Source organism: Eurosta solidaginis, chromosome 1 (assembly GCF_040869045.1).
Source record: "Eurosta solidaginis isolate ZX-2024a chromosome 1, ASM4086904v1, whole genome shotgun sequence".
Lineage (NCBI taxonomy): Eukaryota > Metazoa > Arthropoda > Insecta > Diptera > Tephritidae > Eurosta > Eurosta solidaginis.
In genome coordinates, this window is record NC_090319.1 from 17,652,930 (window position 1) to 17,672,205 (window position 19,276).

General features: G+C 35.5%; 1 protein-coding gene across 1 annotated transcript; it reads left to right on the forward strand.

Moving 5' to 3' along the window:
* Positions 1–13,495: 13,495 nt before the first annotated feature.
* Positions 13,496–17,386, forward strand: LOC137238900 (putative odorant receptor 85e). The gene is made up of 3 exons (XM_067763929.1): positions 13,496–13,669; positions 13,795–14,055; positions 17,191–17,386. The coding sequence occupies exons 1-3, from the start codon at positions 13,565–13,567 to the stop codon at positions 17,254–17,256; spliced, it is 432 nt and encodes a 143-aa protein (XP_067620030.1). The 5' UTR covers positions 13,496–13,564; the 3' UTR covers positions 17,257–17,386.
* The last annotated feature ends 1,890 nt before the right edge of the window (positions 17,387–19,276 follow it).

Genomic DNA, 19,276 nt, shown 5'->3' on the forward strand with positions numbered 1-19,276 from the left:
GCGGGAAGTTGTGAGTCAAATCATTCAAGAAATGAACGACAGCGGCGTCATCGAACCATCAGCTAGTCCATGGAGCTCACCGGTAGTACTTGTAAAAAAGAAGGATGGAAAAATGAGGTTTTGCGTGGACTACCGGAAGTTGAATGACGTAACGAAAAAGGATAGCTACCCATTGCCAAGAATTGACGACACTCTGGACTCGCTATCTGGTACGAAATGGTTTTCCACGCTGGACTTGAAAAGCGGCTACTGGCAAGTGGAGGTGAAGGAGGAAGATAAAGAGAAAACAGCCTTCAGTGTCGGTGATGGTCTTTGGCAATTTACAGTGATGCCTTTTGGACTTTGTAATGCACCAGCTACTTTTGAGAGACTCATGGACCAGGTACTGAAAGGACTACATTGGAAAACATGCTTGGTGTACCTGGACGACATCATCGTATTGGGCAAGAACTTTGATGAACATCTTAAGAACTTGGAGGAAGTTTTCCAGAGAATAGCTGGCGCTGGTCTGAAGTTAAGTCCCAAAAAGTGTGCGCTGTTTAAAAAGGAAGTCAATTATTTGGGTCACAAGGTAACGACAGAGGGCATCTGCACTGCGAACGAAAAAATAGAGGCTGTACAGGATTGGCCAAGACCACAGAACCTACATGAATTGAGAAGTTTTCTTGGGCTGTGCACATATTACCGCCGATTTGTACCAAATTTTTCCAGCGTAGCCCATAGCCTCCATGAGCTTACAAGAAAAAACAAAGCTTTTGAATGGAAGAAGGAGCAAGAAGTGGCTTTCCAAACATTGAAGGAGCGTTTGTGCACTGCCCCAATGTTAGCATATCCGATTCCAGGAGCAACATTTATTCTAGATACAGATGCAAGTGGATATGCTATAGGAGGCGTTTTATCACAACTGGTCGATGGACAGGAGAAGGTAGTTGCATATTACAGCCGTTCGATTGGAAAACCAGAGAGGAACTACTGTGTTACGCGGAGAGAGCTGTTGGCATTGGTAGAGTGCATTAAACATTTTCACAAATACCTCTACGGCCAGCGATTCCATGTCAGGACAGATCACGCAGCATTGAAATGGCTTCTGCAGTTCCGTAATCCGGAAGGACAATTGGCACGGTGGATCGAGCGACTTCAAAGCTATGACTTTTCCATTGAGCATCGAAAAGGTAGTACCCATGGAAATGCCGATGCAATGTCACGAAGGCCATGTAGTTTGGAATGCAAGCACTGTTCAAAGGCCGAGGCTAAAGAAGACATTATAGATGTCCGGCTAATGACTATAACGTGTACGGATGAATGGGACAAGGAACAACTAAGAAAGTGTCAGCTAGAAGATACAGATCTGTCACATGTTATGCAAGGGCTCGAACGAAACGAAAGACCAAGCAGAGAGGATATGTCAGCAGAGAGTCCCATTGCGAAGTCATATTGGGCACAGTGGAACAGTTTGGAATTGATATCCGGTTGCTTGCATCGAGTATGGGAGAGTGAGGATGGTCAATGCAAGAAGAAACTTATAGTTGTTCCCAGAAAGAGGATTCCTGACGTGCTCAGCGAGTTGCACAATGGTCCAAGTGGAGGCCATCTTGGAATCACGAAGACACTCGAGAAAATTAAGCAGAGATTCTATTGGGTTGGTTGCCGTCAGTCGGTCACCGAGTGGATTGCCAATTGCGAGGTATGCAACAGAGCGAAAGGGCCCAAAACCCGAAGTCGTGGCCAGATGAAGCAGTATATTTCAGGTGCACCATTTGAAAGGATCGCCATGGATGTCGCAGGTCCATTTCCTACTAGCAACCGCGGAAACAAATACGTACTGGTGGTTATGGATTATTTCAGTAAATGGCCAGAGGTATACCCAATCCCAAACCAAGAAGCAGAAACAGTAGCAGAAGTGGTTAAAAACGAATGGGTTGCAAGGTATGGTGTACCAATGGAGTTACATTCTGACCAAGGCAGGAATTTTGAATCAGCTGTGTTCCAAGAACTGTGCAAGAAGTTGGGCATTCGAAAAACACGGACAACTGCATTGCATCCTCAGTCCGATGGTATGGTGGAACGTTTCAATAGAACATTGGAGGAGCATTTAAGGAAAGTAGTCGACAAGTACCATAAGGACTGGGATACACACATATCATTATTCTTGATGGCCTACCGATCGGCAGTACATGACACAACGGGCCAAACTCCCGCAAAGGTAATTTTTGGCAATGACCTTCGACTGCCAGCTGATTTGAAGTATGGGATAGATGCCGATGCGGAGAGGAATGTCAAGAAATCCACTGATGTCTTAGAAGAAGAGCTGAGAGAGATACACGATCTGGTAAGGCAACGAGCAAAGATTATGAGTGACAAAATGAAAGCAAGGTACGATAAAGCAATTAATTCGGAAGGGTTTCAGGAAGGAGATTTGGTGCTGCTATACAACCCACAACGAAAAAAAGGTTTGTCCCCAAAATTGCAGTGTAACTGGGAAGGTCCATACAAAGTTGTAAAACGGATCAACGATGTAGTGTACCGCATACAAACCATCGGTAAACCACGAACCAAAATGAAGGTGGTCCATTTGGAAAGGCTAGCAACGTTTAGATCGAGAGATTTGTCTGATCGGGACGATCAGACTTAGGTGGAGGGCAGTGTCACGGATATTAGCATCACTAAATTATCCCATCACTAAGGCGATGCTAAGGCCATGCCAAGCAGTATTTACGTTAATAATCAAATCAAGTATACACATATATAAGGCAGCCCAGAGAGATGTCACACACAGATGCATTTACTTATATGCCTATGTGCGCGCGAGAGACTGTAAACTACAAACATTCACATCAATAATTCAATCTTTATGTATCTACATAAACGAATAAATAATTGCGTCTACACATATGTACGTATACGAGCAGCGGAGCGGCAATGCACAAACACATGCATATATCTATCTGAGTTGTGACAAGAGTGAGCAATAATTTGTGCACGTAGTTGTGGCTGACGATTTTGTAGCCGAAACAACTAGTAAGTTCTGGAAATCGAAGAGCCTAGAAGTATGCAGCGTAAACTATAAAAGCGGCGCCAGCGAGTAAGAAGTAATTCAGTTTGATTTGAATTGCCAAGCAGTTACGAGTAAGACGATATCTAGCGAGCAATAGCACTATTATTTTGAAAGTCAGTTTCCTTTAAGATATCAGTTGGTTATTAAGCTATTCGTTGCACAGTTTGTTATTGTGAAGTACTTTAATAAAGGCCATTTTGCATTATTACAAATTGGAGTTATTTATTCAACAGTTTAGTGATTCGAACTTAGCAGAGGATTGTAAATAAGAGGATTTACAAGCAAATTCGTTACAATATTTAAATATAAGACATTTGACTCAAGTTTTATCAAATTTTTTGTTGTTGAAATTACCATAAGCAGGTTTTATTTAATAACTTTTTCATATGTATTTAATTAGCGAGCTTTGCTGATATTGCTTTATACAATGGGTTTTGTAATTGATATTAGAGAAAAATTGTAAGTTTACAAACGGCGATGGTTACTAGGACATGTTTCTGAATTTCACTTCTTCATCAGCTAGCTTTTCGGGAGCTGAGCGTTGAACTCGAGTCTCCAACATTCATATCAGTGCAAGCCTTTTAGCTGCTACGCCATATGAATGTTCCGTTGTTCGCTGTACAATTGGTCTCTAAGAGTTGCCTTTTTTGTTTATATTCCTTTTGATCACCATGTAGGCACATACACTCTGTATGTAGTTTATTCCTAATGGTGTGGATATGATTTTTAGGCGTGCAATATGAGCAAAGCTCGCTAATTAAATACATATGATCATATTGATATAATAGTAACAGCGGAAGTATTAAAAACAAATACTGTAAATATCCGAACAAATGTTACTAAGCTTTCAAAAGCACGCCTAAAAATCATATCCACACCATTAGGAATAAACTACATACAGAGTGTATGTGCCTACATGGTGATCAAAAGGAATATAAACAAAAAAGGCAACTCTTAGAGACCAATTGTACAGCGAACAACGGAACATTCATATGGCGTAGCAGCTAAAAGGCTTGCACTGATATGAATGTTGGAGACTCGAGTTCAACGCTCAGCTCCCGAAAAGCTAGCTGATGAAGAAGTGAAATTCAGAAACATGTCCTAGTAACCATCGCCGTTTGTAAACTTACAATTTTTCTCTAATATCAATAACTTTTTCTACAAAAGCAGATGTGATTTTATGATTTTGTATACTAAATGCTACTTCTTTATTTATCACAAAACCATGTCTGAGACGTTTGTAGCAATCTGTTGTATTTTGGTTTTCCTTTATTTGTGTTTTCTTACATCTTGTTCGCCTGCAATATTGATAAGAAAGTTTAACGTTTTATTCAAATTAAGTGAAAAGTTAAAATTTTTATGAAAACGAAAATATGTAGATTTTTATGTTCAGATTAAATTTTCATTTGATTATTGCTTTGTTGATTTCATTGTTGATATTTGTCTTCACCACTAAGGCTATTGGCCCCTTTAGCTCAGAAAGTATAGCCCAACTCACAGTTATTATTTTATTGGGTACCACTGATGAGTCATAATATCTTCGACCCAAATTCTTGTACCCCAACCAAGCCATCAGTATGAAATGGTTTTAAAAATATAAATCTTGAAGTTTGGAAAACCTTTTCGTAGAAATCTTAAAGCATATTAATACAGAAGAAAATCAATCATTACATGACATATATGACATCACGTTTCAATCTCTCGATTAATAGAAGTGTTCTGTTATTCACTCACTATTGTCTAGACACAATCTTGAAGTTATGAAAAATTCTGAAGTTGTGCCGAAAATAATTTCCAGCTCGTCCTCTAATATTCTACAAATGATACCTAAAGAGTATTGAAATGATTCCAATAATAACAATCTACAAATTATACCGAACCAAACCTGCAGTTATTGAAATAATCCCGAAAATAATAACAAAGTAGACCCAAAAAATCATGTAACAGTCCAAAAACAAAGCCTGAAAGGCTACGAAATATTCCCGAAACTTAGGATTCGTCAACAATGTTGTTAACTATAATTTTAAAGATAAATCAAATCATAAATTCTTTCGTTATGTTTTCAAAGGAACCAAAGCAAGGGCCTTATTCTGTAAATCGATCCAATAGCAATGCTTTCCAAAAGCTGTCAAATTACGCACATTTTTTTTTAAATCCGAAAAAATTTATTTTGAATTGAGTTACATACCAAGGTCACAGAGCTACATATTTTCAAAAAGCAAATTTCTACAAGAATATGTGTTCTATTTAATTTCGTTTTGGTTACACTTAATGTACATGAATGTGTGTGTATGTGTGTTTTATATAAAAATGGGAGGTGTCACGCCCCTTCCCCACTAAGAAACGTTTAATTTCGCTGTATCCCGTAGTTACTTGAAGCTTCTAGAAAATATTTGGTGTAGTGATTGTACATATATACGAGAGCGTAGGATTGGGATTGGAGGTGGGGGTGAGGGTAAAAGTAAAAGTGTGTGTAAGAGTGAGAGTGTGAGCGGTAAATTGAGAGTGAGATGGATATTGAAAAGATAGTGAAATTTCAACGATGCTAGTTTTTAATCAAATAGAACAAATTTCGTTGGTTTTAGTCGGCAATTTTGGAAATTAGTCTCTACTGTTGTTCTATCGTGAGCATTTAAGTTCTTGCAAGAAGCCAAACGGAGCCAAGTTATATAGTTGTGACACAGAGAATACCATACGATGCATTGTGTGGTGTCCATAGCTATACGTTTTATAACTTACTTCTTATTTTTAGCTGTGAGTTTTTGTAATAATGTGAAAAATGAGAATGCTTGAGTTATTATCTGCTATTAAGAATATATAATAAAATTTAAAAAAATATACAATTAGCATAATATAAAGAAAACGTGCATATATCCTTATGCTTGGCTTTCATTTGGTCAAAATTACTGACATAAAAAACTGCCTCAAACTGACCCCGTCGTCAGTTAGGGTCAAAAGCGTTACTTTTTATTGAGCACACATATAGGAATAGGAGTAACGCTCTTGCCAAATTTCATAATGATATCTTCAACGACTGCCAAATTACGTCTTGCAAAACTTTCAAATTATGTTCTTTCAAAAGTGGGCGGTGCCACGCCCATTGTCCAAAATTTTACTAATTTTCTATTCTACGTCATAAGGTCAACCCACCTACCAAGTTTCATAGCCTTATCCGTCTTTGGTAATGAATTATCGCACTTTTTGGGTTTTTCGAAATTTTCGATATCGAAAAAGTGGGCGTGGTTATAGTCCGACTTCGTTAATTTTAAACAGCGATCTGATATGAGTGCCCGGGAACCTACATACCAAATTTCATCAAGGTACATCAAAATTTACTCAAGTTAGCGTGTTTATGGACGGACGGACAGACGGACGGACGGACGGACATGGCTAAATAAATTTCTTTTTTCGCCCAGATCATTTTGATATATAGAAGCCTATATCTATCTCGATTAGTTTATGCCGTTACGGATTACCGTTATACGAACAAAGTTAATATACTCTGTGAGCTCTGCTCAGCTGAGTATAATCACCAAGAACTCCAATCAAGTCAGGAGAAGTAGCCAAAGAAGTCACAGACATTATAATCGAAGCGTGTTTGTTGTATAACTTTAGGTCAGATTGCGGAGGAACCTAGCTAATAGTAATGTATAAATGCATGGATAAGAGATTGATACCAACGCAAAGAAATTCGATTTCGTCAGCTTCAGAAGTTAGAATTTCTTCAGCAAATAGGCTAGCATCTACGGCGATTAAGACACCACCACCGACTTTACTTTGACGATCTTTTCTAAAAATTTCCTATCTATTACATAGAATTCCAGAGTTGAGCACGTGAGGTTTTAGCCAGGTTTTGGCAAATGCCAGTACCTTAAAAGTAAGGTCATGGCTGCTAAGAAAAAGAGATATTAGTTTAGTGTTCAAGCCCCTCACGTTCTGGTAATAGATTTTGATGCCAAGGTCTACAAATAGTTTTTTGAGGCAGCAATAAGTCGTACAGTGCCAGCGACATTTCGAGACCTAGACATAAATTGGTGGACTAATGCTCCATCTGGCCAGAAAGACTTATCCAAAAGCATCTCAAAACAATTTGCAGAAACATCTATCTGGAAAGAAGACATCATCTATCATGGTCAAATATGAATTTTCTTATATGCAGTTTATTCGGCTTTATTTTTGGCGACATAAAATGATTTATAACGTCTGCGGTTGTATCACTTGAGAAGCGGAATACAAAGATAGCGTTTCTGGGACGAACAACTATAGGTTGTCTTCCAACCGTTATTTCCGCATTCTTAAGGCTTGGTAAATTATGAGTTGATGTAGCAATCAAAGTTTTCGTATCTTCTGAACCGCTGGGTTGTAACAGCTGATTTCCAAAAGTTATGGACAAAATAGGAGCAGATGATGTCGACGGCGTCATCGTTAACGCCGTCGTAGAAGGCGTAGGTAGTGGGGGATAACCCTGATTAACATCGAAGGTATCCCGCACACGCTTGTCAGCGATAATGGTCCGCAACTTACAGCAGATTTGTTTAAGTGTTATTGCAAACAACATGGCATCAAACACGTAACTACAGCACCGTTTCACCCCGCATCAAATGGGTTAGCTGAACGTTTTGTTAGAACCTTCAAAACAGCTGTAAAAAAGAATATCGATGACGGTTTACAAATCAAAGCAGCCGTAACCAAATATCTTTCTACATATCGTTTTATGCCAAACGCTGAAGGTAAAACGCCCGCTGAGCTACTACATGGTAGACCAGTTCGTACGTTACTAACCCAACTGTTAGAGCCAACCTTAAGCCACGACAAACCACGCCATAAACTCAAGTTCCAAGTAAACCAACCGGTTTTTGCTCGAAACTACGCAAGAGGGGAGAAGTGGATCAAAGGTTCAATCATAAGACCACTTGGTAAAATGGTTTACATCGTCAAAACGCAACGTGGCAATATCAAACGCCATGCTAACCAGCTAAAGGCTAGATCCACAACCAATAACAACAAAACAACATCGTTACCTATAGCACCTGAGTTCATACAAACTCAGCCAACCAACGAGATGTCTGCACAGGCACATGAAGAACAAGCAACATTGGAAGAACCAAATGATATTAAGCAGCCAAATCTTACACCAACCGAAGAGGCGCAACAACGCAAAAGTTCGCGTGTTCGTCAAGAAGTTCGTCGATATAACGCTCCGGATTTTCGAAACTAATTCGTATTAAATTTCATCACGTTTGTATAATTTACGCATTTTTTGAATTTTAACAATTTCACAATTCATGTTCTTAAATGAAGGGTGGAGTAGTGTTATATATTACATACTGCATTTCAATACTATTTTAAGTAACCTATTTTAGTCCAATGAATTACGACTCTGTGTATATATGGATTTACATACATGAACTTGTACATACATTAACTCGTAATAAATCACTTCAGTTTTAGCTCTTAATCGCGGCGGTCGTTTTTCGGTAATTGTATGTAAGCCTGAAGTAAGTAACCATCACCTTGCATAAACCCAACGGTTCCTAATAGACAGTGAAACCCTAAATTGTTACACTTATATAAAAGTAAAAACTATATTATACAACGTAGTGCATCAAAATTTCTATCTGGTTGGTATCAAACTCAAGAAGCCAAGTTTTTATTTTTTTTAAAAACACAGATCTGGATCTAATGTGTCGTATGTTTTCTGGAAGGGAATTAAAAAGTTTGCAGGATAAGACAGTGTAGGAATTTTTAAACAATGTTGTTCGAAAAACTGGCAAAGAAACAAAAGTGCTATTGTTACTACGCAGGCTGTACATACCTCGACTTGGATTTTGCAAATAGCCACCTCTCATGTAAAAAATTTTTAAAATCTTGTAATAGAACAAATGCCGAACTGGGAATATATTTGATCTTCTAAATAAGTCAAAGGAGTGAGTCCGACGTGGACAACTAAAAATTTTTCTTACCGCACATTTTTGCAGTACAGTTAATTGATTTATTTTATTGGAGTGAGCACCACCCCAACAATTTATTCCATATTCTAATTTTGAATGAAATATACCATAATAAAATGTTTTCAGTGCATGGTTTGGAACGTATTTTCTGAAACGGTAAAGTATACGATTGGTTGAAAGTAAGTATTTTCTTAGAGTTGCGATTTGCTCATTCCAGTTCAGATTACAGTCAATTGTGACTCCTAGGTATTTGAAACTGTTCACTTTTTCAATTTCAAAGCAGTTAGAGTCACATGCTGTATTATTATGAAAAGAACACTCATAACGATGGTTGGAGCACTTATTACTATATAGGATATTACGTTTGCATATTGCACTGTGAAAAGTTATATTAAGATCTTGTGCTTCTTGAAGTTTTGGACTAAAGCACATTAATTTGGTTTTATTGCTGACAACCAGTTTATGTTCCGCAAACCATGACCGAAGTATGTGTATATCGTGGTTAAGATCCGCTATCAAATTTAAAGGATCCGTTGAGTTATACGGAATTCCTAGGTCATCCGCAAATGCTTCGACTTTGCCCTTAAAAGGTTGAATAAATAGTGAGTTCACATAGATAAGGAATAATATGGGACCAAGAACCGATCCTTGTGGTACACCAGAGTTTATGACTTTGGTCTCACTAAGACTGTTGCCTATTTTCACTCTTTGGGTACGATTTCCTAAATAAGAAACAAACCAATTGTATAACAAGCCACGAATTCCCAAATTATAAAGCTCATTTAAAAGACGGCCATGATCAACCATGTCGAATGCTTTTGTTGTGTCCACAAAAAGCCCAGCACAATCTTTTTTTGAATCTATACCCTTGTATATAGTTGAGCAGAAGTCCAAAACAGCATCTTCCGTAGAAAGACCATCCCTTAAACCAATTTGCAAAGTACCAAGAAAATTTATTTTTTCAAAGTAGGATAACATCCTTACTTTTACAATTTTTTCAAAAATTTTATTAATTGATGACAAAAGTAAAATCGGCCTATAGTTAGCCATATCTTTTTTATTGCCTTTTTTGAAAATCGGTATTACAATTCCTAATTTTAATTGTTCTGGGAAAATGACAGTTGTAACACTCAAGTTAAAGATATGTTTTAAAACATCAACAATATTGTATGAGATTTTCTTTAACATAACGTTAGAGATTCCATCATGACCGGAAGAATTACTATTTTTCAAAGATTTGATTGCAATTAAAATTTCCGATCCTGAGATTGGCTCAAAAAAGAAGCTGTTCCTTTTGAAAGAATCTTTAGCTACTCCAAAATCAGAGCAACAATCGCAAGGGGTGTCACATTTGGCGGAAAGTTTGACTTCACAATTGAAGTAAAGTATTCATTAAAATCATTAGCTATTTATTTGGGAACAGAAATATCAACGCCTTCTTTTTGTAAAACAAAATGAGAATCTTGACTTTTTGTGTTTTTATCAATAATCCTATTTATTGCTTTCCACTCTTCTTTTGAATTACCTTTGGATTTATTGACTAAGTTATTATAATAATCGTCCCGACATTTGCGAATTTCTCCATTGATTCGTTTGCATATTTGCTGAAAATGAGTATTCAAATTGGTGTCATATGGATGTTTGTTGCACTTTTTTCCTAATTAATTTTTCAACCTAATTCTATTCAAAAAGCATTTATTTATCCACGGTTTGAGTCTGATTTCTGATGCTTTTTTATTAACGCAGTATGTTGAGGAGTTAATGCATTGCATTAAATTATCTAAAAACAAGCCCTATGCCCTTGATACATTTTCTTCGGCGTATACATTGCTCCAAGTATTTAAGCGAAGTTCATATATTTAGTTGATCAAAATTAATTTTTTCCACAACATGCCTATTTCTTTTTCTAACGTCTTTCTCAACCATTGTGTTTTTAAAGAGAATACCACTCATACAGTGATCCGTGATACCCAGGTCCGCGTTAATAGCGGAACAGGCAGACCAAGAAGAACCAAAGAACGGCACAGTACGTGATCAAGACACGTACCTGCCACTGGTCTAGTAGCTTCGTTTATAAGGGAATATAATCCATTATCTGACAATACCATGTTATAATTATTAACTACAGGGCTTGTACTTAATAGATCCAAATTAAAATCGCCCAAAATTACAAGATTAGTCGTTGATATACTACTTAATAATGAATTGAACTCATCGATAAATAATTGAGCAGGTTGCGAGTGAAGTCTATAAATACAGACAAATACAAAGTTTAATTTGCAAATGCAGTACGAAACCTTTATTGCGTCAGCACTAGTGAGACTAAGTCGTTCAATTTTGCTACAGTCAAACGAATCATGAACAAAAACCCCCACACCGCCAGCTGGATACGAATCATTAGCACTTGCATAGAATTATTAATTAGGTAAATTCTATTTCTCAATCTCAAAAGAATATATCCAGATTTCTGATACAAAAATAAGGCTAGGTAGGTTCAGGAAAGCATCAAGATTTGTTGCCAATAGATCGTACAGTATAAGCAGATTTAAATTGATAAGAATTCGATGAGCATTCAAATCAGAAATACTTCTAATGGTTGTTATGGGGGGCTCTTCAGTTATGAGATCAATATTATTATTTAAGTTATTAAACATAAGGCTAATAGGCAACAAATATATTTAGTTTTTTATTTTGTTGAGATCCTCAAAAGACCTTACAACACAGGCATCACCATTATCAACCTTTTTTAGAAGTATAGTGGAACTTCGAATCCATAGGTACTTGAATCTTTTCTCTGTTTTTACTTTTTTTGCTGACATAAACAAATCCCTAGTATATTTGGTAAGGCGATCATTTATGTAGATGTTTTGTTTTTTATCGCCACCATAAACAGACGCATTTAACTTCCCTTTACATGTTTTTTACTCTGCATGATCTTCTTCTTAACATCAAACGAAGAGAGTTTGGCACAAATAATATTGTCAACAGTGTTTGATTATTTAATGCGCTTTACATAACACTTACTAATATCTTCTGCTGAGAGAGTGAGATTAAGAGCTTCTCTAAATATTCTTTGCACACACTCTCCTACATTTGCATTATCCACGTTAGGTACACCAACTAACTCAATTTCGTTCTCCAGTTGCTTTTGCTCTCTCCAGTTGAGTCTACTTTCCAGATTGTTTTCTTTCATGTTTAGCTTTGCAATTAACAATATCTTTAATGCCGACGAGACTGCTCTGTGTTTCAAATGCTTTCCAAATAAAACACTGGCATTCAAAAATGAGAAATGGTTTGGTGGAAAACAAAGCAAGGTGAGAGGGAAGCAATATGACTGGATCGGAACAGCTAAAATTGCTTGTAATCGGAAAGGCCAAAAATCCGAGGTGCTTCAAGGGAATAAAATCTTTAGTTGTCGATTATGAGTTTTACAAAAAATTTGGTGATGAAAACAGGAAGGTGTTGTTTTTTTAATAACTGCACTGCGCACCCTAAAGATGTAAAAGACATTATTAATTATTAATGTTTTTAACTCTTTACATGATTTGGAAGCTTTTATTGAAAATGAAAAATGGAAACTATAACTCAATCAAAACTTACTGGTTATTTTAAATAAAATTACAAAAAAAATTATAGTTTCTATATAATGAAATTTCTATATAATGAAGTGATTTTCAGGTCCCCTGGGAATTCACTATAGGGAAGTTCCACTGTAATCACAACAAAAAAAACAGCAAGCAGCCACACTTATGTACCTGTACACATTAAAACAAGCAGCCACGCTTATGTACAAGGGAATGAAGAATATTCCACGCACATAACCAACAGATCGAAGTGAAAAGAAATCTCACATACACACATGTATTCATCAGCTAAGAGCAGAAGTTCTTACTCACACATAAACATGCATATAGTAAGTATGCGATAATACTGTTCCATGTTCGTGAAAAGTCTAGACTTTAGGAGAAATATACGAACGAGGCAACAGAGGGTATAAAAGCAGCACAAGCTGAGGAATAACTAATCAGTTCGATTTAAACACGCTATTAGTTGTGAAGTATAATTGTGAAGTACTACTCCCAAAGTAGTCTTAATAAAGAACATTTTGCAATACTGAATAATGGAGTTATTTATTCCACAGTTGAGCGATTCTAACATTAGCACAAGGTGTATAATTATCAGAAATCCCCAAAATTCGTTAAAATTTTAATTTGTACATGTACATAAGTGTGGCAGCTTGTTGTTTTTGTTTTTGTGATTATATACTAACAGCATAGTGATGCTAATATTCGCCACAATATATAGATTAAAAAGAAAAAAGTTGTTTTTGCGAGAGGTAAGTTAAACCGGAATCTTTTGTATTTATCTTTCCAGCGCAGAGCAAGCAAAACTACTAAAACCTACGGAAGACGAAGTAAATCAGTATATGTACAGCGAGGAAGAGTTAACTGACCTATCGAGGCTTCAAGATTATTCAAAGGCTCAAAAACCAACTTTGAGTTTAACGAAAGCTTTGCATTCAGGTGTGGTGCAGTGTGTACAACTGCACATCTTTATAATGGGTGCGTGCAAAGAGTTTGAGCAAATTTATAATTATTACTGCCTACTCAAATCGCTACAAGTTATTTCGCAGACTTGTTTGATAGCTTTTGGTGGCGCTGTCGTAAGTTAATTGAGATTTCTATATATAATTTGATATTTTTTTCCTTCGGTTTTTCTTGTTAAACAATTTCAAAAAATTCTGTTCGGTATTTGTATTTTACACTTTTCTTTTTCTTTCCTTTTCAGAATGACCTAACACTGGCACTCGCCTTCAATACAGTACAATATTTGTTTTTAACAATTTCCGATATGTTTATGTATACCTACTTTGCTGAAATTTTGGGTCGTCATAGCGTACGTTGTGGCGAAGCATATTGGCGTTCTCAATGGATTAATCATGATATGCTCATACGACAGGATATTTTAATTTTTTTAGAAAACAGCAAGCGTGCTATAAAATTTACCGCAGGCAATTTTTATGAAATGGATATTAAATCTTTGCAACGCGTAAGTAAATAAATTAAAAGTATGCATTATGCTTCCCCAATATTCGCTTATGCAATTTTTTATTTTTATACCCAGCTGTACTTGTACACAGGGTATTATAACTTTGATTGGATAATGGTTGGTTGTACAGGTATAAAGTAATCGAGATAGATATAGAATTCCATATATCAAAGTCATCAGTATCGAAAAAAAATTTGATTGAGCCATGTCCGTCCGTCTGTCCGTCTGTCCGTTAACACGATAACTTGAGTAAATATTGAGATATATTCACCAAATTTGGTACAAGAGCTTATATGGACCCAGAATAGATTGGTATTGAAAATCGAAATCGGATGATAAGCACGCCCCCTTTTTATATATATAAAATTTTGGAAAACACAAAAAACTTGATTATTTAGTAAATAATACACCTAGAATGTTGAAATTTGAGGTGTGCACTGATATTGAGACTTGATAAAAATTTGAAAAAATTTTTAAACCTATCGTAACGAAATTCGGCAGAGAGGTTGCCTTTACTATAAGGAATACTTTGAAGAAAAATTAACGAAATCGGTTAAGGACCACGCCCACTTGTATATAAAAGATTTTTAAAAGGGCCGTGGACGAATAAAATAAGCTATATCTTTGCAAAAAAGAGCTTTATATCAATATCCCAAGTGAATTTGTAACAATAATAGGAAAGACTTCAAATTAAAAAAAAAAAAAAACAAGCGTGGCACCGCCCTTTTTATGACTAAGCAATTTTCTATGTTTCGGGAGCCATAACTCGAAGAAAAATTAACGGATCGTAATAAATAAATTTTCCCCATAGCAGGAAATATTTCTAGAAAAAATGACGAGATCGGTTTAAAAAGGGTCGTAGGCAAAAATAATAAGTTAAATCTTAGCGAAAATAATTTTGTACCAATCGTATTTTGTGCCATTATAACAAGAAATGGGAAAAAATTCAAATCTTGAAAAATTTGAATCGGTTAAATCGCATTCTTTTATATAAAAGATTTTGTAAAAGTGCGTAGATGCAGGTATTAAGCTGTTTCTAGTAAAAGTTGGAATATTTCGTTTATAATCCTGGCCTGTTTTTTTTGTAATAACGCTTTTTAGTACAATGGCACTTGTGTGTTTATGTTTATTGTTTTGTTATATCTTTATTTTAAAATAAGCAGTAGGGAAATCCCCATATGTGAAGGAAAACTGCGTTATTACCCGCTCAAGGTAATTGACGTTACCTTCTGTACCCTTTTTGCGTCTTTTAAACGAAAATGAGTTCAGAATAGAACCATATGTATATGTATTATTGCGCAGCCTTGTAACACTATTAAGCACACAAAACAAAAAACAACAGCATTTCAAGTGTACAGCTGGGTATGTAATGTTCGATTTCACCCGAACTTAGACTTCCTTACTTGTTTACAATAACTTTTCTAGCTGATTAGTTGAGGTATTAGTAAATTTACTATACAGCTCAGTAGGTATTGAATTAGAAAGCCTGGAGGTACTCATAGGATTTTCGAGTTAGCTCGCTATTCATTCAAGTATGCGATATGTAGTATAGAGTTGGCATATCCCATGACTTTTGTGGAACAACGTGATCTGTGTTTGTGTACTTTGAGTCACAGCGTTTTTTATTCGTGACTGTGACTGAACAATGATAGAAAGGAAATCTGGTAAAAATCCTTGTTCACACCACAAGGTTTAATAACCAAAGTACATAGATAGTTTTTTCAGGAGAGCATTTCAAATGTTCAAATCGTTACTTAAAATCAGGGAATTGACATGAACTTGCTATTTTGCCCTAAATGTCTGATTGTGCCCGCGAGCCTAAATAGCCAAAGTCATTTTACATAGTTTTTCAAGAGAGCATTTTAATGTTTCAATGAAAAAGATAAACTTCACATTATTAAGCTAGATGTATGTAAATAAGTTGTATCTTAGTTGACTGCTTAATATTCAAAGTAGTATTAATTTATTTAGAAGATACATAACAAAATAGACAGTTTGGCGCTTTTGCCAATTTTCAAATATTAATATAACTTAAGCTGTTTTTGGTGCGCCTCATTTTTTTCTTTGTATAACCAAACGAGCCGGACCCGTGCACATCTTGCGCGACAAATATAAAAGTTTAATATCAAATATCAACAGAAATCATCTATTCTATCAATCAAACATCTATAAACTTACATGCGCTTGCGCTGCCATCTGGCGAATGTTAGCAACTGCCGGTAATGCAGTGTTAGTTCTAATCAAATATTCACAATAGTGCCATAGTACAAATTAATTTCTTTGTGTGCTCATAATCGTTAATTTTTAACAAATTATTTTAATAAAATATACCTAAACAAAAGCACTACGACCAACAATGCCCAAAGCCCGCTAATAGCACGAATCCCCATCTTTACAACCAAAATTTTATTTATCGATTTGGTTTCCAAATAAGAGCGAAAAAGGGACTTGTTTATAAAAACCGCAATTAGAAATAATATATATGATAAAAGAGACCTTAATCCGCATCACAGTACAATGATTTTGGTAACGATTTGAACATTTAACACTCTTCCCTTGAAAACCTATTAATTATGACAAGTTGTCAAGGAATGAATCTAAAACCGGTTAGAAAACCGAAACTGGAACGTTATTTTAATCAGTTTCACACTTTAGATATTGTCGCCGAAACAGGTACACGAATATTTACCCCCTCTCATGTAGTCTAATGCTTGGTTTTCACTTTGTCAAATAATTTGACCACAAACTTTGCCATATCAATGGAAACGGCAACAATCTCAAATGCATTTGCCGTATGTTTTGACTATAAAGTATGGCAAATTTGATATTCAAATTTCATTTGCTAATAATGCAACAGCGTGTGAAACAACGGGAAACAATAAACAGGTTGTGAAATAGCTGAACACACAATGTTAGCGTAGGTTTTGACCACGCACTGATTTATCGACTGTTATTGAGTAATGTGACATAAAGTAACGCTTTTGACCCTAAAGGACCACGGGGTCAGTTTGAGGCAGTTTTTTATGTCAGTAATTTTGACCAAATGAAAGCCAATCATAAGAATATATGCACGCTTTTATTATATTATGCTAATTGTGTATTTTTTTCAATTTTATTATATGTTCTTAATTACAGATAATAGCTCAAGCATTCTCATTTTTCACATTATTACAAAAACTCGCAGTCAAAAATAAAAATTAAGTTGTAAAACGTATAGCTATGGACACCACATAATGCATCGTATGGTATTCTCTGTGTCACAACTATATAACTTGGCTCCGTTTGGCTTCTTGCAAGAACTTAAATGCTTACGATGGAACAACAGTAGAGACTAATTGCCAAAATTGCCGACTAAAACCAACGAAATTTGTTCAATTTGATTAAAAACTAGCATCGTTGAAATTGCACTATCCTTTCAATATCCATCTCACTCTCAATTTACCGCTCGCACTCTCACTCTTGCTCACACTTTTACTTTTACCCTCACCCCCACCTCCAATCCCAATCCTACGCTCTCGTATATGTATATGTACAATCACTACACCAAATATTTTCTAGAAGCTTGAAGTAACTACGGGATACAGCGAACTTAAACGTTTCTTAGTAGGGAAGGGGCGTGGCACCTCCCATTTTTATATAAAGCACACATACACACACATTTTTGTAAGAATGGGACAACATTACATTAAGTGTAACCAAAACGAAATCAAATAGAGTACATATTCTTGTAGAAATTTGTTTTTGAAAATATGTAGCTCTGTGACCTTGGTATGTAACTCAATTCAAAAAAATTTTTTTTTTGGATTTACAAAAAAAAAAAATTGCGTAATTTGACAGCTTTTGGAAAGCATTGCTATTGGATCGATTTACAGAATAAGGCCCCTGCTTTGGTTCCTTTGAAAAAATAACGAAAGAATTTATGATTGCATTTATCTTTAAAATTAAAGTTAACAACATTGTTGACGAATCCTAAGTTTCGGGAATATCTCGTAGCCTTTCGGGCTATGTTTTTGGGACTGTTACATTTTTACTGTTACTATTTTTTTGGGTCTACTTTGTTATTATTTTCGGGAATATTTCAATAACTCCAGGATTGATTCGGTATAATTTATAGATTGTTGTTATTGGAATCATTTCAATACTCTTTAGGTATCATTTGTAGAATATTAGAGGACGAGATGGAAACTATTTTCGGCACAACTTCAGAATTTTTCATAACAAAATCATAAAATCACATCTGCTTTTGTAGAAAAAGTTATTAAATAAAACCTGCTTATGGTAATTTCAACAACAAAAAATTTGATGAAACTTGAATCAAATGTCTTATATTTAAATATGTTTGAATGCGTGTTGTGCTTTGCGCATACCTGTGCTATCGTAAAAAAGTTTCCACCTCACTGAGGCTGTCATTTAAAAAATAAATAAATAAATCAGTACCTCAGATTTATATTCTCCTGTTCCTATCTCGAATAGATCCTGAAAAATTATTGAAATCATTACAATAATACTCCAAAATAATGCAGAAATGATTTTAAAATAGTTGTGGAACTATCCAGAAAATAATATCACACTCATCTAAGAATATATTCGAACGGATCTCGAAAGATTGTTGAGATGATCCCAATAAGATTACGAAACAATCCGAAAAATAATATCGAAATAGTACTGGAATGATCGAAATGATTCCAAAGATACTACTCAAATAATCCCGAAAAACCCTGAAAAATTTCATAAAACCATGCCTAAATGGTTCAAAACTGATTCCGAAGCCATCAAAATCTTATAGAAAAAAGTCTCCATAAAATCTTAAAACGATTAAAAAATTGAACTTTTCATAAATAGTCTCTCTACTTATTCCAAATTTTTCTTCAGCTTAAGAGGTGTTATGAACAACCACTGTACAACGCTAGAGAATTCGGTTGAAGAACGTCCTATCTGAGGGTATTTTTTTTATAAACCCCTCTGCTTATGTCAAAATGTAATGAATTTGAGCTCAGTTAGGGTGGTACAAAGAGATTTCTCAATTTCTGCGCTATGGATAATGCTGAATACATCTTTAGGATGAGTTGACATGGAATGCACCACATATTCATAAAATGTAGACTATACATAAGTGTTTTCTAAAGGCCTATGGTACGTTGAATTTGAACCGATTGTTGTAAATTTAAAGTTTATTCTGGTTTTCGAGAAATTCGCACCTTAAAGTGTTAGTAATACGGTT